The following is a 22,255-nucleotide window of genomic DNA, read 5'->3' on the forward strand; positions in this document are numbered from 1 at the left end:
ATATATTTTAACAACTTATTGAACCTTTCACTAGACGTAACGACTGTCGACATTGGTCGCATGACTGCCAGTACATTACACGGTGCGGGAACAGCTGCACGCTTTGTGAAAAAAAAAACCTAGACTTTAATGCGAATGGTCTAACATACACTGCAGAACTGTAAATTCTTCATGTGAACTGGACATGCACAGGCGAGCGAAATAGCTGGTCAAATCTGAATAGGTACCAGCCTGATGGTGGACTCGGTTTCATATCCTGACCAGTGCAGTTTCCCTCGACTGTATGCACGAAATATTTGAGGACGTTTGAGGAAGCTTCTTTTGTTGCCATCGTTGCCTAGTGACTGCCCGCTGGTAGTCATCCGCATTACCTCGTTCATAGATACTAAGCACGCTAAGCATTATACAATTGCCGTGTCGGAAGATTCGACGCAAGCAGCAAAATATACGCTACCTCCGTTGTCGCTTCCCATCACCAACCTGGAAGATGCCGTAGTCTGTGCTCCGGTTGGGGTTTTCCCGAATCAGATTGGAGTTCATCCTAGCCGCGGCCTCTGCTATGCATTTCCCTGAAAGATTAAGGATATCACTAAGGAGACAGAAGCTAGTTTTGGGTGTGTTTTTCTCGCTCCGACGAAAAAGTGCACTGCCTGAAGAAAAATAAAGGCTTAAAAGGCTTAGAGGGAAAATCTCTTACCCTTAAGTACCATATATTTTTTTGCGGCGATCGAAAGCTACTTGCTCTAATAAGCGCCTACCCGACTGCGGAACTGAGAAACGTGGGAGAGCAATAATAATAATAATAATAATTGGTTTTTGGGGAAAGGAAATGGCGCAGTATCTGTCTCACATATCGTTGGACACCTGAACCGCGCCGTAAGGGAAGGGATAAGGGAGGGAGTGAAAGTAGAATGGAAGAAGGAGGTGCTGTAGTGGAGGGCTCCGGAATAATTTCGACCACCTGGGGATCTTAAACGTGCACTGACATCGCACAGCACACCGGCACCTTAGCGTTTTTCCTCCATAAAAACGCAGCCGCCGCGGTCGGAAGGAGAGCAATGCAAAAAGCAATTTTTCGGTATGGGAATGTCGCTTTTCTGTGGTAGTCGGGGTCTGCAAACCCTAACATACCGACGCGACAACGGTCTATGTGGCAGGCAGTGGCAGTAGCGAGCGCGACATTAACCGAGATGTATACGCTTCATTAAAGGGACACTGAGGAGAACTCTATCAATTTCTTTTTTGTTAGCAAAATCTGATAGTTCGGCATTTCATGGTTTTGTTGCCGCTTGTCCGGGCGGGAAAGATGCATTTATTTCAAAGAAATTTGGATTCGAAGTTGAAAAAGTTTTTCCCGCCCCTCTGATTCAACCTCGGGGAACTCTTATCACGCCACGGCAAGTCTTATGACGTCACAGAACGGAGTGACGTGATCGTGACGTAAACGCAGACTCCGTGATTTCTGCCGGCTAGCGGTGCGGTGTGCAACCTTCCTTTGCACGCCTCAGAGATTCGTGACATCCATGAAGTAAAGAAAATTTCTCTAAGGTGGCGCGTCTTGTCCTAGGAAGTCATCACGCTTGTACTTGCGAGATTGGCCTGTGGCGGCGATACGTGTATTTTGGTTCTTGCTATTTTCTACATTAGAAGAGCTTTGTTTTCAGGAAGAGTGGCGTTTTTGTGATCAGGAGCTGCTATTCTATGGATACAAGCCAACTTCAATTTCTCCTCAGTGTCCCTTTAAAACTCTTCTTCTGAGCACTATAAGGTAGTTTTAAATATCTGAAGACTGGTTAAGCCTACAACAGGAGCCACTGATCGTTGCCTGTCGGCAGCAGCGCTGCCAATGGACGCGTCCTATCAGCTTAATGGCAGTATGCCTTTTGAACACAGTTCAGGAGGTGATGAGAGAGCAATGTTAAACCGTACAAGAAACGGCGACAAGATGCATGACAAAAAAAAAAAGCTGCCTGAAGTTTGTTCCAGCAGAAATCACCCTCTGTATTGCGCTCAATTCTATTCAAGTGTAGTGTATCCACGCCACGCGAAGTAGCCCGGCTGCATGCAGAACCGCAAAGTTTGAAGTTTGAACACAGCAAGGCGCAAATGTTGGCTCCGGGCCCGACTTTCTCCGTGAATTTAAAACATAAATTCCTGCTGAAACCATGTGTTGATATTGTACTATAGTCGGATAAAACTGAAGAACGAAGCGGCTTTTCCCCGTCAAAAGGACCCCATTCCAGCCAATGGCGTCGGCCGATTATCATAGCGTGTCAATGTAGACAGCGGCATAACAATGCAGGAAAAGGACTATCCCCAACCGTGGAGGGAGAGAACTACCCCCTTTCATCTGCCACTCCTTGCACTGTCACGCTAGCAGGGTCATGAGAATCAGCCGACGCCTTTGGCTGGAAGGGGGTTCTTTGTCCAGGAAAAGGCGCTTCGTTTTTTAGTTGTATCCGGCTATAGAAAGAAGTGTTATGTCAGCGCTGTGTTGTGCGCATCGTCTTTTTGTATCTTAAATGCATGTTTTTTTTTCTCTTTCCGAGCAAAGAGTTCGTGGTGCAATTCATAGTTTCTTGTTTTGATGATAATGGGAGGCGAAAGTAGTGGTAATTCTGAAACACTTGACATTTTCCCAGCAGGCAGTACGCAACACAGTAAGTTCAGGGAATGAAAACGGCAAGGTGACTGCCGAACTATATGATGAAGACTATACAAACGATTGCTCGTTTTAGAATTTGGAAGACATAACGCACTTGACCACTGCTTAAAGAGAGTTTTCTCACGCGATCCTAGACTACTGCATTTCCATCGACAAGGCCCCCGAGCACTGCCATTATTTTGGAAAAAAGTGAAGACCTTGTTCTCAACTCGCAAAACTGAGCTGCTGCTATCACAGAAGGAATATATGCTAAAATGTTCTTTGTTAAAAAGAGGGCATCAGACTCAAGATAAAACAAAAACAAAAAACATGGCACTCTCAAACCAAGTACAGCTCAACCAGGGCTGACAGTGCTACGAACTTAAATATAGTGAAGCCTCTCACACACGCATATTTTTTTTGTATTCGCATAGGTATTTTCTAAGTCATGACTCAAGCCGTATATATGTGAATGAAAAATATCTCATTCTGCAAAATAAAAAGACGAAAAAGTATCATCAAGCAACTACAGGTCGAGCAGCAGATGCCATGTGTACAAAAAAAAACAGCAGCTAACAGCAGGGCATCACCGTCAATCGCAAACGCAAAAAAAGATAACTATAAAAGTAAGTATTACCTTTAATCGGCACCTGTCAAATGTTTTCACTTTTTGTTTCAGCGCTAGTATCAGTGCTATCAACAAAAATATAAATTACTGATACATGGCATTGTGCAGGCAGAAGTAGTGCATGGTTTAGTAAAGGAAGAAGTTGGTTGCCTCTCGCTCGCGCGCTCGGACGAAAAATTCACCGGTGTTGCGCTCCCACGTGCTTTTCCTTTTTGTTAACTGCGTTCAGGTGAATAGCCACCCGATTCTTGGCCGATCCCCCAGTGTGGGTATGTGCCATCTTTTGATAGGCTAACAACAACAACAACGACTGACAGATGGCGCCCCATGCACGCGCAGCGTGCATGTGGCGCCATCTGTCAGTCGAAGACGACAAGCCGGCTACGAGGCGAGCACCCAAAAAGCCGCTCGTACAGACGTGGTCAGCGTTGGTCCACAGAGGCGACCACTACTAACACCGAGGTGAGCGCGTCTGAGGGGATCCCCCTGGAACAACAGGAGAGTGCGCCACATGGCGCTGGATCTACAGCCACGGCCCTTTTGCCAAAACCGGCAGCTGCCGGAAAGATGGAAGGCGCGCAACATCTGCCTAGCGGTGTGGACTGCGTGGGGTCCAGGCGTCGCGTCAGGCCAGTGGCCACTCGGCATCAGGGCCGCTCGCCAAGCATCTCACCCACAAGCAAGCCCAAGGCCAGGAGGAGGCGCCGCTCCAGAAATATGTCTTCAACCGGTGGCCATGGGGCAAAGCGAGGTACTCGCACCCGCCGCCGATCGAGAAGCACCGCGGATGGCAAAAGGCGCAGCGGAAGGACTCGACGCAAGTCGCACAGCAGCGCTGGAGGAAGGCGCCGCTCCAGATCTCGCCGCCGAGCCAACTCAACGTCCTCCGACCGCAGCCGCGCTTCCAGGAGCCATGGCCGGAGGCGCCGCCGGTCGGGAACTTCACGCTCGTCGAGCAGCAGCGGCCACGGCAAGCGGACGGGAAAGCGGCGACGTCACTCAACTAGCGTGTCCTCAGGAAGCAGCTCGGCGGGGAAGCCTGGCAAGAAAATGAGGCGCTCTGCGACCCGCGGAAGCACCCGTGGGAAGCGCGGGACTGCCAAGAAGTAAAGAGCCAACGTGCAGGCTGGGAGGGAATTCGGCATCAAGGACAGCAGCTAATCCGAAGGAGTGAACCAACATGAGTCCTGGAGAGATAAGGAACAATCGAGAGGCAACCAACTTCTGCCTCTTCTAATGCATGCGCTACTTCTGCTTCTACAATGGTATGTCATCATCATCATCATCAGCCTGACTACACCCACTAGAGGGACTCTCACGTCTCTCCAATTAACCCTGTCCTTTGCCAGCTGCGCCCACCCTATGCCTTGTTGTGAATGGGATGCACACCAGCCGAAGTGGACTAAGGCGCGGACTCCCTCGACCGGGGTGACCACGGTGGCGGCGACAGCGACGGCGACTTCGACTGTGTCTAGCGGCCGATGGCCCCAAAAAAGGGATCCGCGCTGAGAATGAGCCTGCGGAATTTTTCTCACGCTTCTCTCGGTCCTTCCCTTTGGCTGCTTCCCGGTAAAGTACTCCTGGGGGCAGCGACCGACGACGGACAAACGACGGGGGAATATAAGTATGGCGCCGTCAAGTAATTAGCCGTGTCCATCAGGAGCCGGCCATACCAACAGAGCTCGCCGCAGTTGAGGCCCGCTTCGCCGCAAGGACCACATGTCTGTCCGGGAACACAGAGCCGCTTGCACCACTGTAGGAAATAGCAGCTGTCTTGCGATTTCTCCTCGCCCGTTCCCATGGTCCTTGTCGGCAACGAGTGACTACGTTTGCTACAGTGCTGTGTAACTTTTCCCAACTTAGAGAAATGTGCCTCGTGTTGGATTGGCCACCGCCTGATGAAGGGGTGGAACCTTAGGGGATTTAAGGTGCGTGCTGAGTGAGAAAAGACGCTCTGGGCCCTGGCGACAAGACTCATCCATTTGCCGGAAGCTTGAACTCCTTATTTTTGTCTGTTTGCCTTTTCTCCATATGTAAATAAGTTTCTTCAAAGTTCCATTAAACGCGCTTGTTTTTATTTTCCCAAAGTCCAAGCCCCCAGATCGTGGCCCCTGTTAGGGTCCTCTTTAGCCTGCTCAACTTCGGTGGTGCAGGCGGAAGCACTTGTTTTTTACAGACGCCAACATAACGAATGCTAGGGTTCTCTGCGTCGGAGGCTCCGAGACCCCCGGCACTCCGGCGTGTTGAAGGCCAAGCCTTAGTCAGGCGTTCTGTTACACCATTTTCCTGCTCCTTGATTTTCGCATGCACTGTAAACCAGTAAACCAGACTCAAAACCAATAAAAATTAAATTGTCAATTCATTGCAGTGCATGCGAACACAGCTTGTACCGTACTCGATCGTTCCTCTCGAATACGCTCGCAGTCACGGAGGCGCAACATCGTGATGGTAACGATGTATACAGAGAATGTATACTCGCAGCTTGCTACGTCTCCCCTCGGAACACCATTGGCCACGAGTACTTGGGCCATTTTGCAGTTCTGCTAGACTTTGGCTCTGGCGGCGCTCAGAAGAGCGAGCAGCACGAACACCGGTCGGATCTGCATCTCGTATCTGTCCGCTTTCCGGAACTGGTCGCTGTACGGCGTCGCTTACCCACAAGCCTTCCCTTTTAACGGACGCCGATGCAGTCCTTCCCTCCCACACTCATATCATTTCCCTTCTTTTCTGTTTTGGACCGATCGTCCTACTACGATGTCAAAGTACGTCGCCCTGCCAATATCGTCAGAAATGCGCTCCAAACTCTTCTTGGAGATGTGAGAACGTGCTGAGAGTTTGGAGGCAGGATATGTGAGCGGGATTCGGCGCGTGCCTTTTCCTGCGCGATAGGAACATTTAAGTTTTATATCAGCGGCGCGGTGAATCCGCCGACAGCTTGTCGGGGTTTACCCGCCGCGGTGGCTCAGTGGTTAGGGCGCTCGACTACTGATCCGGAGTTCCCGGGTTCGAACCCGACCGCGGCGGCTGCGTTTTTATGCAGGAAAAACGCTAAGGCGCCCGTGTGCTGTGCGATGTTAGTGCACGTTAAAGATCCCCAGGTGGTCGAAATTATTCCGGAGCCCTCCACTACGGCACCTCTTCCTTTCTGCTTTCACTCTCTCCTTTATCCTTTCCCTCACGGCGCGGTTCAGGTGTCCAACGATATATGAGACAGATACTGCGCCATTTCCTTTCCCCAAAAACCAATTATTATTATTTGTCGGGGTTTCCCCGGTCGCTTCGGACGCCACGTGTTTGCAGCGAGGTGCGGCCAAGATAAATCTAGACAGCAGCCCAGACAAAACGCAAGCGTTAAAGAAGATGAAGCCGAGTAAAAGAAAAGCAAAAAAGAATAATTTTTCAGATAAGGAGTATCTCTGAATGCTAAACCGTACGTACGCTTATTTCCGAGCTTTTTCTGGACCTGTTTGACTTCGGCCATTCAATGCCGGCTCTGCGCACAGGAAAGTATAGAGCCTGTGTGAATACATGCACGTCGCTGGAATGTTCCAGGTTACAGTTTGTCACACGTGCTCCTTAAAGCTATATCAGCTGATTGTCTTGTCATTTTCTTATTACTTGTTCTTACACTTTTATTATTGTTTCCCCTCCTGTAAAAGCCGCACAAAGAGCCTAGAGTATCAATAAATAATAATTCTATTGCTACATGTGTACAAAATTGCAACATACTGACTGCCAGTTTAGACAGTACAGTACTTTTACGTAATACGTAAAATACTAATACGTAAAATACGTAAATACGTAAAAATACGTAAAATACTAATTACAAGTAGCCGCCGCGGTAACAGTGGTTATGGCGCTCGGCTGCTGACCGGAAAGACGCGGGTTCAATCACGGCCGCGGCGATCGCATTTCGATGGAGGCGATATGCTAGAGGTTATTGTACTATGCGATGTCAGTGCACGTTAAAGAACCCCGGATGGTCGAAATCTAGAGCCCTTCGCTACGCCGTCCCTCATAGTCTGAGTCACATTGGGACGTTAAACCCCCTAAACCAAACCAAACGAATTGTAAGTTTCTGATTCGTTCACGGAAAAGGAGAAGGGGTGGATGATTGGGAACGACACCTCAACACTTCTCAGTAAAAAGTCCTGTCAAACGCTAGATCATGTTACACACTGCACAGCTCCGCATCCACGAGGAGGGCCTGTCCTGTGCAAATGGGACTTCCACTTCCGCCTTACTGTTCTCTTCTTTGCAAGCTGCCTGAAAGCTCTAGGTCCGCATTTGGGACGGTGTTCACAGGGCTAGACGTTTGAATAAAGAATTATGTCCCTCATCCGAACTCGACATAAGTGGCTAAGCATGATCTGTCAACTCCTAATAGCAGTGAAATTTGGATGTTGGACTTAGCTTGCAGAATGCGCTTGCCTTGAAAACACCCTTATGCCCTCGAATTTCAGAGTGTATATACCGCACCATTAACGCAACGTTATCACCAGCAACGCGTTATTAGTGCTGCGAACCACTATGAACCGAGCACATCGTAGGGATTTGCACTCCCTCCATATATTCCTTCCCATCCACAAACGTGCATCCCCTACAGTGAACATATTCAAACCACCCTCCTCAAGCACATCACCACAGTGTTTAAGCTGCATGCACAATACTTTAAATATTGCGACTATGGACATGTGGTTTTCATTCTTTATTTACTTCCTCTCATTATTGTTATGGTGCTGGACATGCTTAATTGCAGATCAGTGCAAGAGGCCCTTGTCCAGCAGTCGGCGCTGCTCGGATGATCATGATGATGTCGATCGTTATGAATAATAATAATTGGTTTTTTGGTGGAAAGGAAATGGCGCAGTATCTGTCTCATATATCGTTGGACACCTGAACCGCGCCGTAAGGGAAGGGATAAAGGAGGGAGTGAAAGAAGATAGGAACAAATAGGTCCGTAGTGGAGGGCTCCGGAATAATTTCGACCACCTGGGGATCTTTAACGTGCACTGACATCGTTATGAATGCAGAAATCCATTATTGGGGTACACTCCTCTATTCCTGTCCCCTCACCTCTTTCATTTCATTTCTCCACTCTGCCTGCTGTCCTTTATTTCCGCTGCCCCAGCTCAGGTGCTTCAGTATCGATAGCAGATGCCGGGGCTAGCAAAAATATTTTCCTTCCTTTTTACTATTATTTTAATAAAACCACTACCACCACCACCACCACACTCCTTGCTTTATAAGCTTAGGCGTCCGGCCAGCAGCTCCACCTGAGAAAGTGAGCAGAAGGCTTTGCTGCTGCTTTCGGCTGGCTGCAGAGACCGAAGGACGAAAGAGACGAAAAATGTAGCTTTTCTGTGCCTCCCGATTTTTGGCCGACACCCCAGTGTAGGTATGTGTCATTTGTTTTTAGGACAGCAACAACAGCAACAACTGTCCACTGGCTGCAATTTGGCACGCTCTCACTGCCGCGTGCACACAAGAGGGTTGCCCCGCCGCGGTGGCTCAGTGGTTTGGCGCTCGACTACTGATCCGGAGTTCCCGGGTTCGAACCCGACGGCGGCGGCTGCGTTTTTATGGAGGAAAAACGCTAAGGCGCCCGGGTGCTGTGCGATGTCAGTACACGTTAAAGATCCCCAGGTGGTAGAAATTATTCCGGAGCCCTCCACTACGGAACCTCCTTCTTCCTTACTTCTTTCACTCCCTCCTTTATCTCTTCACTTACGGCGCGGTTCAGGTGTCCAATGATATATAAGACAGATACTGCGCCATTTCCTTTTCCCCAAAACCAATTATTATTATTAGTTGATGGAAATAGACGCCAAAGATTGAAAGAAAAGGCGTGCGTCGAAGTAACCACGTCCGCCGAAGCGATTGCGAAGGCTGCTGCAGGAACAGGTACCTCCCAATACCCGCATGTCACCTGCCATGCAGGTCTTAAAAGCATAGGCAAAGTGAAATTGCTCATGCAATAGTTCTATTGAAATTAGTGCGACACTAACTAGAGCAGGGTTGCTAAAGACTGACAATTTCTTATGCAGCGACGCATGAGGAGGAAAGCAAAGACTTATATAAAAGGCACCGTACGAGATAGAAATTTTAACCGCTTATGAGTGCGCAAAGTCTTCACGAGATAATCATAGAGACACTCCTTGCCCACATTTCACGGGAATTTTGAGGCGCAGGCTATCTTTCCCACGCGGTGCACCCCTGCAGAGCTGAGCACTAGGCCGGGGGACCGCCTGTTCCCATTGGATTAACCGGCTGGTTAGAGCGGCGGTTGCGGGAATCGAACCCACGGCCTCCCGTAGCCGAGACGAGCACTCAAGCACGAGGCCACGACTGCGTCATGTTTTATCCCTTTGAGCAGGTTCGACTGCCACTATATACTGTACGCGATCCTGCGACGTTTCGAAGAGTAAAACCTCAGTGCTTCACTGCAGTCGTAAGCAAATCCGGATTGTTCTGGCTGTCTGACTTTCTGAGAAAAAAAAATTGGCAGGGTGTCTTTCTTTGTGATGCGTTTTCTGTTGCTTTCGTACCCTATACCTTGCACGTGCTCTTGTCCGCGCTCGAACATGCTTGTATTTCCGCGGTCGTTCTCTTTGTGTTCAATATTTTTTGCGTGTGGTTATCTCGTCGCGTGCAGGAAGTGTCTAAGTATGCACGGGCGGTGTGAGCGCGCATGCGCGTGCTCCCGATCGGTCGTGAAATGTGCTTGTGGCAACGCTGTCGTGCTCGCTCCTTGCATTCGCCTGAACGACCTCACCTGGAACGTGCAACACCACTGGAAAGTCAATGAAATTTAAAAAAAGAAAGACAACCGGCACAATCACCCTTTATTGCAGTTCTCAGCTGATGCTGCTCCACATGTGGTCGGAATTATCCGGAGCCCTCATAGCCTGAGGCGTTTCGGGACGTTAAACCTCATGAACTAAACCAACCAAGCCAACTTATAACATTCCGTAACATTCTTTACTGCTGTTTCAGCTACGGCTACACTTTGTATAGTGACGTAGGCATGGGACAATAAGCTTAATTCGACTTTAGCACCAAGAACGAGCACTTTATCGGTGCCGACTTGCTGCTACATGTCGTGTTGAATGCGTTACCCACAAAAATTATACATTTTTATTAGCCCGGATGTCTGATGAGGCACGCGCTCTTCTCGCTGAGCGGTCACCATCGTAGGGCTTGTTTTGTCGCATCGCTACAGGTATACACTAATATAAATCGAATGCAAAATGTCGCAGGCAGTTCCTGTTTCTTATAGCTTTTCGCACTCTTTGACTGACGTTTCCACGTGCGTTAAAGCCCTACAGCTGAACTGTATGGTGAGTTATCGTCTTAGTTCTTTCACACAGCGGCAACACCGTGGCTTCTATCGTTGACAGTCGGCCGCGTCGAGCAACGTCGATAGCGGTGGCTGCGCGCCATGTCTGGCTGGATGCGGCCGACACCGCAAAGAGGAAAGGGAAGCGGCAACGGAATCGTCTGCGGAAGCCACGCCTGCACGGTACTGTTTTCATATTCACCTCACCTTTCCTGCACACTCTTTTGACTTCTTACTTTTTTTTACGGACACGCCTGTTTGCAAGGGGCGATCAACCGGTTGGTTGCCGTCATGGCGTTTAGAATATGTCATCATTCATAATAATAATTGTTTTTTTTGGGGAAAGGAGATGGCGCAGTATCTGTCTCATATATCGTTGGACACCTGAACCACGCCGTAAGGGAAGGGATAAAGGAGGGAGTGAAAGAAGGAAGGGAGAAATGTCATCATTCATGGAACGTTCCTGCGCTGAGTGTGAGCTATGAGGAATGCCATATAGTCGAAGGCCGCGGATTAATTTTGGTCCGCAAGGGTTCTTACTGGTATCACATAGCACGCATCACAGTGCACAGCATTTCGCTTCTACCGAAATGTGTGCGCCGCGGCGGAGGTTCGAACCCGCGACCTTGGGCTCAGCAGTCGGGCGCCACAGCCATTAAGCCACGGCGTCCGGCGGCTTAAAGGGGCTCTGAAATACCTCCTGAGGAGAGTACAGAAACTCGTTCAATCACTAAATTCTATCGCCATGAACATATGAGCCGAATAATACACTTCTTTGAGCGAATAATACACTTCTTTGAACTTTGAGCGTGCAAAAAGTGGTGCGAGAGAAAGGTACGAAGACGTCGAAATACAAATTTTGACTACAGATGACTCATCTACAGAACGCATAAAAAAATTCTTGCTGGGGGATATTCGGGAAGCGGCGTCCTTTAACATCCCAGGAATACTGCACCTTTATCGAGAGCCCCTCTCAGAACCACTGTAATGGCTGAACAACAAAATGCGTTTATAAAAATTTACACAGGTCAGAATATAACAAGAAGACAGGGGCCGTCTAGGCGCCTCCAAAATATATTGAAAAAATTTCGGTATCTCGCGTTGTTGAGTGCGCAGTGCACACAAGCATTATATGCTTTACAGTACCGGCGTAGCACTGTCTAGGATGAATTATAGGTGGCGCTGGCCGCATTCTTGTAATACGTCTCACCCAGGACATGGCACACTTTACCACACCACAAAGCATTTCTTCCGACACTGAAGCTCATAACATAAAACTCGCCCTAAACGCACGCGCTCACAATCAGGAAGTGACGAGTCAACGGCATATATAGGCCTGTAAGCTTAATGTCTCTGCAGTCAAATGAACGCTCGTTTCAAGGTCTCGCAATTCTCAAACACAACCTTGACATCCACTATGTCGCCACTTATCATTTGAATCACTTCACGCCAGCGGGAGGCGTGGTTTACAAGCGATAGGGATATACCACACACTGCCCCCGGCAAGCCGTCCTTCGCAGTGATAGCGGTGACTACGGAATATCTTGGGCTTCTGCACTCGGCGCGCCGGTTCCTTCAGCGCGCGGACGGAAAGTTTCGGAAAGTTCGCCTAAGGTTCGGCGTCATGTTCTTCCTCCGGTTCTCCCGAAATTCGCCCGAGCTTGTCGAGAACGGAAGATAAACGCGTTTCGTGTTTAATATTCTCTATCCAAGAGCGGAATAGGTCGGCTTGCTGGCTCACAAACTCGCGGAGCTGCGGCTGCAAGTTCACATGTCGCATGCCAGTTCAGTTTCCGCTGTGGCTGTTGGCGCTGTTTTGCGTGCTAGATTGAACGACACGCGCCACAGCTGTTGAAGGTTAATGTTCCGCATGTGCATGCACATATTTCTGGAATGAATGATGGTGGTGGGAGATGATGGCTAGCGCTATGAAGCATATCAGAGACAAAGCACGGCAGGAATAAATTCGAGGAAAACAGGGCAGGCGCTGCATCTGCGTAGCGTCTGTTTCTAAAAACCTCCATGTATAGTAACGGCCTTCACCAACTAGTCCGACACCAAATTTGGTGGTAAGCTTATGCCGCACATTTCTTCGCTTGCTCAGACCATTTCTGGGCGAAAATTAACTCGAGGTGGCATAGGTGCTTTGTGCCAAATTTGTCTCTTATTTAATACCTTAACGGTCGAACTATGAACGAATCAAAGAAAATAACCACTGCTTACATATTATTCTAGCCAGTCTTTGTTGAGGTACCGGTATGTCCTCAATAAGCAACAATTAGTATTTGGTCTATGCTCCGCAGCTAGTCCGCGTTGTATGAAATACTAAATCCAACCTCTCGAACCAACTTGAAGGCCGGGAGGCTGTAAACCATTGTTGCCCAACAGATATCTTCCTTTTCTCCAGGCAACATGTCAGAAAATAAGAGACAAGAAATTTTTGGACGCTGGCCGGAAGTAGTACGTTCTCGCTATTCACACAGCTTGCTGACACCAAATATTTTGACTGGAGTCCGCTAGCTTCTGAGAACATACTGACATCTGTAGTCGGATACAACTCAAGAACGAAGCGGCTTTTCCCCCGTTAAAGAACCCCCTTCCAGCCAATAGCGTCTGTCGATCCACATAAGCCTGCTAGTTCGAAAATGCAGGGAGTGTCCCATGAAAGGGGATTGTACCCTGCTTTCATGATTGGTGATAGTCCCCTCCCTGCATTTGTCACGCCAGCAGGGTCATGCGGATCGACCGAAGCTATTGGCTGGAAGAGGGTCTTTTGGCAGTGAAAAGCCGCTTCCTTCTTGAGTTGTATCCGACTATAACTTTGTCTCCAATTTCCATGTAATGATGAGTACAGGGTATGGGAACGGTATTGCCGCGAGTTTGCAACACTGGGCAGTAAAGGGTTCAACTACGTAGCAAGCACTGCAGGAGCTCTATATAGACACGACTCTACTAATGACGTTTGAATTCACAAAAGGCTTCATACTTATGAAAGCTCAGTATGTACCTAAACAATTTTTTGATACCTATTACTGAGGTTGTTGTTTTTATCTCTTAGACAAGGTTGTCACGGCTTGAGCAGTACGTTGACATAGATCGTTGACATACATCTTGTTTTTCTACCTGTCCAGGGAATACCTCCAGGCAGTCTTCACTACTGCACTCGCACCAGAGTCCTTCTGCTCGCACTGTGAAAAATTGCAGCGTGTCACGAGCCTTCGCGATGTTCCAACAACAGCGTGTGTTCTGGCCTGCTGTCGAAAGACACCCGTCCATTTCGAAACGTCATTCCTTCCTATATGCATGCTATAGCCTGACGACTCTGTTCTTCAAAAGCTACATGTCGTACCACGCTTTACTTCATTTTTGTGACATGGCGCTGTGTGATCCTAGTTTGTTTGCCAGATCTATGCAAGAGTAATTGTGGAGTCAGGAGTTCATCTGGTGAGGCAGCGATGAAAGAATGCCTCTGCAACCAACCAAACCCGATGCTCTTCAGTTATTATTTCGGCTTTCCCAGGCGTAACGCAATATTTAGTGCCTGGGATGATATTGATAGTTAATAATGGTCCTTAGTCGCTTCTGTGATTAAAAATTACACAATATCACTTGTGTAACTTTTTGATTGCCATTTGCAAAAATGCACTTATTATTAAAAACTGTTTTCTCTCATAACCTTAAATTTTGCCGAACCACGCTGACTAAAAAACAAATGATGAACAATTTACCGAGCTAAACTAAATGCGATGAAGGTGCGCTAGCACGATAGCACCTAAGGTGGCACACTGTGCAAGTTTCATTCCGCGCATAATGGGGTTTTCCACTGTCTGCTGCAATCTGAACACGTGACAAGAAATGGCATGACGCAAATATTCTCCATTCCTCTCAGCATGACGCAGGTTTCTGCCTTCCCACTGAGCTGTAGCTATCGTGTAACCTGTTTCATCTCCAGAGCAACTAGTGTGACACGATTTCCTCTTTTCCACGTTGATGTAGCTGGCGCGACACTGGGTTGCAGCTGCCGCGAAACCGGTATTCCTAATTTCCACTTGGGCAGGTGGCAGCCTACCCACCGTGTGGTGCACAGCCGCCTCCTCAGGCTTCAACTGCAGACAGGACGGCTTTTTCGCTAACGAAGCATCTATAGTGCTAGCGCACTTAAAAACCCCAACGTACACAGACACAGTGCCGTAGTGGAGGGCTTCGGAATAATTTCGACCACCTGTGGATCTTTAACGTGCACTGTCAGTGCACGTTAAAGATCCCCAGGTGGTCGAAATTATTCCGGAGCCCTCCACTATGGCACCTCTTCCTTCCTTTCTTCTTTCACTCCCTCCTTTACCCTTCCCTTACGGCGCGGTTCAGGTGTCCAATGATATATGAGACAGACACTGCGCCATTTCCTTTCCCCCAAAACCAATTATTATTACACAGACACGTTCAACCATGTTTATTTTTTCCCCTTTAAAGCACAAAAAAGTAGATGCTTAAAAATGAGAACGTGCGCATTTAAGTTTATAATGCATATCTTATATTTTTTTACTATTTCTTCTAGTCTTTTCCTCTAGAGTAGCATGTCCTCTGCCTATGGAGAATGGTGCTGAAGTGTAAGGACTATTCCTCCACTGAGCCGCACTGTGTAACTTCGTCGCTGATCCCTTAAAATTTTGCTCCCTTGACGATGTGACACACTTTTCTGGAAATACTATGAATGATTGTCCTGCGGCGGGAAAATCATTTTGACGCCCCTGAAATTATTGTTTGTTGCTTGTTCCTAAAATATGGAAACGTGAAACAGACATGAAGAATGGAACAGTGGACTGTCATGTGGCGGCATAATTAGGCACCAGCTATCTCGCAGTTCTGCCTGAACTGGTAGGTCTTTATATTCATGTGTGATATCCACTGCGCAGCTGTGTGTCTTGTGCAGCAGTGGCAATTAGGTTCAGATAAAGGGCAAAATTACGGCATGTTTCTCGCCGTCGCACAACTCACTTGTTACGTACTTCATTTTACCCTTGGTTGCATAATTTGGTGTCCGCCTGCTTTTTTTTTCGGCTGCTGTTCGCCAACCCACTTCAACCTAAGCACACGGCACTAGGAAGCAGCAACTGCGAGCAAACACACACGCACTGCCCGTGGATTCACATATCACGCTCGAGTGCGCATTGCGTACTGGAAAGGCAAGTGTCGAGCGCCACAGCAGGCCCAGCCTGAATTTGCCTATCTATTCCTTCTCTCTGTATCTCTTCATGCATCCCCATACGTCGACCGGGCGTCAGGCCCGGGCTGTGTCCAAAGCAGCTGTAACCTGCACGCATGCTTTAGTTCCGCCTATGGCGTGACAGAAACAATATATGCTCGGAGTGACTATTTCTGATGACAGTGCAAAGAACCAGGATCAGGACGCCAGGATAGGACCCTCGTTAAGGAAAACATAATAATAAAACAAAAGCGAAAGAGGAGGGTTCTCTCAATGAATGAACTGCGCACTTCTATCTGACCAATCGGGTACTTACCCAGTCTTGCCTTTCCTCGTAAACATTCCCTCCTCCTACATGTGAGGCATTATAAAGCAGCCGGTAGTGGACGGGGCGTGTTGTCCTCAGCCGTCGATCTACGAAATGTCCATCCGCTTGTTACTGGTGCTACTTCTCCTGGTCTGCTCCAGCAGAGCCAAGGTCTACGGCCGCTGCGAGCTGGCTTCCATACTAGTACGCAGCGGCATCCCCAGGAACCAGATCCCAGACTGTGAGTGTTGACGAATGATAATCTTCGCCTCCTTGCGGAGAGATAATGTACTAACAGAACGTATCGAAACTCAAGCGCTTATTTTCTAGCTCTGACTTTTCAATGTTCGCACACAGGGGTAGCGAGCCATCATGATATCAAGTGCTCAAGCTGGCGGCACCGTCTATATGCGAATCCCCTAAGGAGCACTTCATCCACCGCGAGAAGGCCGGGAAGACGAGGTTTCTTATTTGGCTTGGATAATGTTAGACCGGAAACGTGGATTCTGCCTCGGAATCTTCGGAACCGGTAGCTGAGTCGCGCGGCTCTCGTCTGCGCGCAGATTAATTAATCTTGATAGTGCGTTCTTCACTTCTTTAATAAACTTAACATGACCCTACGGCTGGTATAGAAACTTTCACAACATTTTTTTTTTAAGTTTGCCGCGATAACAGTCGTATTGAGTCGTATTATACGCAAATGATTAATCATGTTTGACACTACATTACGTTACTCTGTGGGGTCAAGAAATAGTGCGAATGAGTGTAAATTCGAAAAGCTGATTCCTCTTCGTATTCTCGTATAGTGTTCAAAATGATATTATTTCTTTCTCTGTGATGCTCCTGAATTTTATCTCCATTGCACTTTCCTGCAGGGATCTGCTTGGCAACTGCTGAAAGCAGTCTGAACTCCAACGCCATCAACAGGAATACGGATGGAAGTACAGACTACGGCGTCTTTCAGGTTGGTGTTGTGGACCATCCCGTTCATAGATTTACTTTACGCGTTAAACTGATAGGGTACTGCCACACAAGACTTGCATGATGTGTTTCGCAACGACAGCTAAATTCTAAGTTAGATAATCCGTGATGCTATATATCACCCCCCTCCTCAGTGCTTCGTCTTTGAAAACCGGCGTTTGAAAAAAAAAAATTGTGAACGTTTCTCCCTTAGCCTTGAAAGGGGGTGGTTGAAGGGATTTTTTGTATTCCAGGAACTGATGAAAAAATCTCCATGGAATAATTCTGATGAATTAAGACAGCAGACGGGGTCCGTGCGAGCATTCCAGCCTGCTTTAGCGTGAAGCCAATAATTTTCAATCTACTTTTTAATACCGGGTGTTTGAAATCATTCAGCTCAGATTTTTCTTTGAAATTCCGTGAAAGACACGTCGAAGTGGAACGTGCCGGTGGATTACGCGGCATGGCGGACATTACTTTGGCGATACAGTACTATAAATAGATGATTAAGTAAAATTTACAAAATAAGCTTTTTAATTTTTTTTTATTTTAGGAGCGCAGCTTTAGATTCCGAAATTGCAGTCCACCAACATGAAAGGCGACCTCAATTTATAAATCTCCTGAACCGACCGTGGCGGCCGCGTTTCGATGGAGGCGAAACGCTAAGGCGCCCGTGTGCTGTGCGATGTCTGGGCACGTTAAAGATCCTCAGGTGGTCGAAATTATTCCGGAGCCCTCCACTACGGACCTATTTGTTATTCTCTTCTTTCACTCCCTCCTTTATCCCTTCCCTTACGGCGCGGTTCAGGTGTCCAACGATATATGAGACAGATACTGCGCCATTTCCTTTCCACACAAAAAAACAAACAAACAATTATCCTGAATCGACACTGTACTTTGAAACGTAGAAAGCGAAACTCTTTTAATAGCTCGCTAAGTTTGCTTTGCCGCATTGTACACAGCGAAAACTTGAGTGGACACTTAAGCTTCGCCTTAATGGTACGACGCGATAGAGTTAATGGTTCCCTTCAGCGGCCTGGGGTCATCTTTGTGTATCAATTTGCAGATACGGACACTGTTCTGAGTTTTGCCACCACATAACGCTTAACCTTTCCTTAAGAGTACAATTCGATAGCAATAGAGATATCTCCCGCGGAAGTACTTTCACTGTAGCCTAGGTTCTGCCTACATGTCCATATATGCACAATTAGTTATTAGAACGCAGCTCTTAAGCGCTTATTCGTGAGTTGTGCTATCGCTCCAAGCTCTGGCCGTCCTCAGACAAAGGAGCAGTTGATAAAGTCGAAAAATCAAGAACTGGAAGAATTCAGTGCGGTGAGGTGAAAGCCTTTAGCACGATGTTGCTGCTTGTGTCGCTGATGTGTGGTGAAGATGTTGATTAAAGACTACACAATTGTTCGCTTCACGACGCTTTCGGTGACGTTCATTAGCGCGCGCGTGCTTGGTAGCTGGAGACACAGGAGAGCGTTCAGGCGGCATCCCTCCAGATCGGCGTTCAGGAGGCGCCTGGCAAGATTGCCTGAGGAGCGCTCCTCTCGAACGATGGTGGCGCCACTCAATGACGTCACACGCATGCGCAGTAGGCTGAAGCGCAGTTGCATTGTCTGCTGGCGCCTTGCGCATACGCAGTGCATTATCGTATGCTGAGTTCCCAGTTACGACATACTGCATCAACCACTAGTATTACTAATTAACTAATTACTATTTAACTGTGAGGACACTTGTCTGCTTACGTGGAGGGATGCGAAAGCATGTGTTTTGAGGAAATTAAAGGTTTTTGAGGAATGGACACAGTATAGAGCTCTCTCAGATCTCGAAACTTTAACCACGTTTGATTGACAGCTATAGTGTGACACTTTTCTGCGAACATCCCCGCTGCTGAGTCATGAGCTTATAAAGGCTTTCGCCTTAAAAATCCAGCGTCTTGCGGCCCTCTTCATCTTCAATCGCTATAGGCGTGTAGACTCTCCTTCTGCCATGTTGAGGCTTGCAAATTTTGATCCACTGCTAGACAGAAAAAAGAAAGCCAGTCTCAACTTCTTACAGTCATAATGCTTCTCCCGACTTGGTATCCGACCCGAAAACCACATCGTCAAGTATTCCACACGAGCCTCCCGCCATAAGCATAGATTTAACCTTATACGTATTTCTGCGCACACCAATACATATATGTTTTCATTTTTTCTAAGGAAAACTTCCTAATGGAATGCTCTACCTAACAATTACCCGGTTTTTTCACCCTTTATGATTGATTTGTTGTTGGCTTGGCAGCTGTTCGTGTTGTCTCAGTGCTTTCTCAATCGTATTACTGTGTTGTGTTGTAACGTGTACTTGCCATATTGTTCCGTACGGCTGTACGGATTGTACAAATACACTTGCCGTTTTTTTTTTGCATTATACCATAATCACTAGTATTCATTTATGTATTTTTCCTTTCCTACTTGGACATACAAAATTTCCGCAGTATTCAATAAACAAAATAAATAAAAATAAAAAGGGCGAAAAGATTCTTTAAGAAGCGCAACACGCACTTCAATGATTGCGCAAGGCTGTAGAAATCATCCACCGGTTGCTGTGGTAACGGCGCCAGACATGCCATTCTATGTACGATTGGTGGCTCAGCAGATGCATGAATGAAGGAAAAGAAAAAAAAAACGAAAATTGCATACACCGAAATTGCGGACGTAATTTATGCTGGCTATTCGAGGTGTAGACAAATTTTAACTCGCGTGAATCTGGCTATCCGTCCGGTCGGCCAAGCTTTCATTGATCTCGAACTGTCACATTTGAGCTCTCGGTATCCATGCAGAGTACCGAGTCGCGCTGGTATTTTAATTTATCGGTGCCAATTACAGATAAACAACGGATACTGGTGCAGTCCGGGCCCACACAACATCTGCCGTGTTTCCTGTTCTGGTATGTATCCAAACAAAGGTCTCTTTCTTCCGCAAGTATGTGCCTTGGCAGCCTTTTTCTACAAAAGAACGCTGGACACTCAGTGAAAATACCGCATACTCACCACAAAAATCACCAAGTCACGCATAATTTACATAATCATACAAATTACAGCCCGCTACATGGGCACTTGACTTGCAGGAACAACCAAAACATCGCGTGCGCCACCTGTGGCCGGCACACTTCACTCAACGTGCCGGCAAATCGGCCGCCTCCCAGCTAGAAATTTTCAATGGCAAACCATGAAACACCCCCCTTTTTCAGTTAAGCAAGTAATAGATGCTTTTCACGAAAGTGACTTGTCTTCAGAGCTCCATGGCTTGAAAATCTCGCTCAAGTGCGGAAACAACGCATTATTAGCGAGACACTTCGTTGTTTGCTCAAATGCCATTAACTTGTTTTCGATTCAACTTGTAAGCGACGTGATTAACTGCGATTGATTTGTTTTCAACAGCCCTGCAGTCGGACAACATCGATCCGTCCATCCAGTGCGCAAAGACTGTCTACCGGCAGCAAGGCTTCAATGCATGGTAAAGTTTATCTCTGCGTTCGTCCTTTCGTCTACACCAGGATGTCTTTATACAAAAAAGTATCACAGGAACACCTAGATAGATAGATAAAGAGGAGGAGGGAAAGGCAGGGATGTTAACCAGAAAGGGGTTCAGGAACACCTAATTCCATTATGTGTTGGCACTGCGATCGAGTTAGCAACTCTTGATGTCTTTAACGGAAGTGACATCACTTCCCTGGCGACATCACTTCCCGCCAGCCAATGGGAATGCTCCTGTATGGTGACGTAATTTCCGTCCAGCCAGTGGAATTGCTGTGGTCTGTTGACGTCATTCTCTCCAGCCAATGGGCGAATTTTATGACCGGCGGCGCATTTTGGCCCCATGGTGCTTCTAATGCTATCGAATTATTAATGTTTCTGATAAATAACATCTGCACAGCTTCAGTCGATATCATCAGGTAGAAAATCTTGTTTTATGTCGTCCTGTGTAATATAATATGCCAAACAAAATGTGAATGCAGGATGGTTTGCTAGAACGATGACCTGTGCTGGACTACTATATTTTTTTACGTGTTCGCCTTACTGCGTACAACAAATTGTAAACTACTTCCTAGCCCCATGCATCAAAGCACGATTTCATAAATTCATATTTATGATGAACCTGGACTAATGCTTGTCTCCTGCTTTCGTCATGACTCCTCCTAGACTGAAGACTCTCTCATCCACGCTCACAGAAGAACAACCTGCAGCTTCTTACATATTTAAGGCGAAGTGTAGTTCTCCAATGCGCAGGAGATAAGCGCTGATTTTGCTCGATGTAGGCATTCCAAAGAAGAACACGAAGTACATAATCTAAGTGTATGTTATCTAATACCTTACCAGTGCTAATGAGGAACTAATATATATATTTTTTCATTTAGGTATGGCTGGAAGAACAAGTGCCGAGGAAGGAACCTCGCCTCGTACGTCAGTGGATGTCGCTACTGATTTTTCGGATCACTGCAACCCTTTGCGTACCCTGCCTTATATCCATAAGTGCACTCCCGTGTAGGACTGTCAAAAGCGGCGTACTTAACAAGAAGCTAACGTACGTAATAAATAATGCGGCAAGGTTATATACAGTGCGTGTGTTCGTCTCCGCACATCGGGCCCTCTCGCTTCTATCGTTCTTCACGCTCTCCGCAACTCTCCCTTGTGCATCCTGCCGTGCTCGACTCTTCACGTTCGCCATCAAGAACGACTACCTTCTTCCGGCCCTTCCCGTATACGGCCAATTAAGCCTTCCCTTAGACATGGACAACGGCTTTGCCGCATCTTACTGTCGGCAGCTTGGCGGCAAGTACGGCTGTTTCAAGAATGCCTTTTCATCGCCTGCACTGAAGCCTGCCAGCCAGGGCGCCACCTCCGGCGATTTCGTCATGAACTTCAATTCGCCAACCGCACTACTGAGTTCACTTGGCAGATTCTGCTCTATACTCTCTCCCAAAAAAGCGCAACACTCCGCCAGCTTTTCGAGAAGTTCGTCGAATAGGTGATGTAAACTTGCTTCCAAAAATACTGATCACCCCCCAGCGGGGTCCAAAATTCTGCACGCAACCAAAATTCGAAGATACAGAAATGCTTACCTTGGTACAAAACACGAACTCAAATGCGAGATCAAAACCGTAGACTAACAGATGCATTCTAG

General features: G+C 47.4%; 1 protein-coding gene and 1 pseudogene across 1 annotated transcript; one reads left to right on the forward strand and one right to left on the reverse strand.

Moving 5' to 3' along the window:
• Positions 1–450: 450 nt before the first annotated feature.
• On the reverse strand, positions 451–5,878 carry LOC144097659 (uncharacterized; annotated as a pseudogene).
• A 10,245-nt stretch (positions 5,879–16,123) lies between these two features.
• Positions 16,124–22,214, forward strand: LOC144097068 (lysozyme c-1-like). Its single transcript, XM_077629855.1, has 5 exons — positions 16,124–16,362; positions 16,997–17,085; positions 19,958–20,018; positions 20,512–20,587; positions 21,489–22,214. Exons 1-5 carry the CDS (start codon positions 16,236–16,238, stop codon positions 21,553–21,555), a joined length of 420 nt encoding a protein of 139 aa, XP_077485981.1. The 5' UTR covers positions 16,124–16,235; the 3' UTR covers positions 21,556–22,214.
• The last annotated feature ends 41 nt before the right edge of the window (positions 22,215–22,255 follow it).

The sequence above is a fragment of the Amblyomma americanum genome, chromosome 7 (genome assembly GCF_052857255.1).
Source record: "Amblyomma americanum isolate KBUSLIRL-KWMA chromosome 7, ASM5285725v1, whole genome shotgun sequence".
In the NCBI taxonomy this organism is placed as follows: Eukaryota; Metazoa; Arthropoda; class Arachnida; order Ixodida; family Ixodidae; genus Amblyomma; species Amblyomma americanum.

Excerpts from the sequence above, each read along its gene's own strand:
- LOC144097068 (XM_077629855.1), top strand. The coding sequence starts at position 16,236 with ATGTCCATCCGCTTGTTACTGGTGCTACTTCTCCTGGTCTGCTCCAGC. Across the intron at positions 17,086-19,957 it reads CAGACTACGGCGTCTTTCAG|ATAAACAACGGATACTGGTG; the intron begins GTTGGTGTTGTG and ends TGCCAATTACAG. Across the intron at positions 20,019-20,511 it reads CTGCCGTGTTTCCTGTTCTG|CCCTGCAGTCGGACAACATC; the intron begins GTATGTATCCAA and ends TGTTTTCAACAG.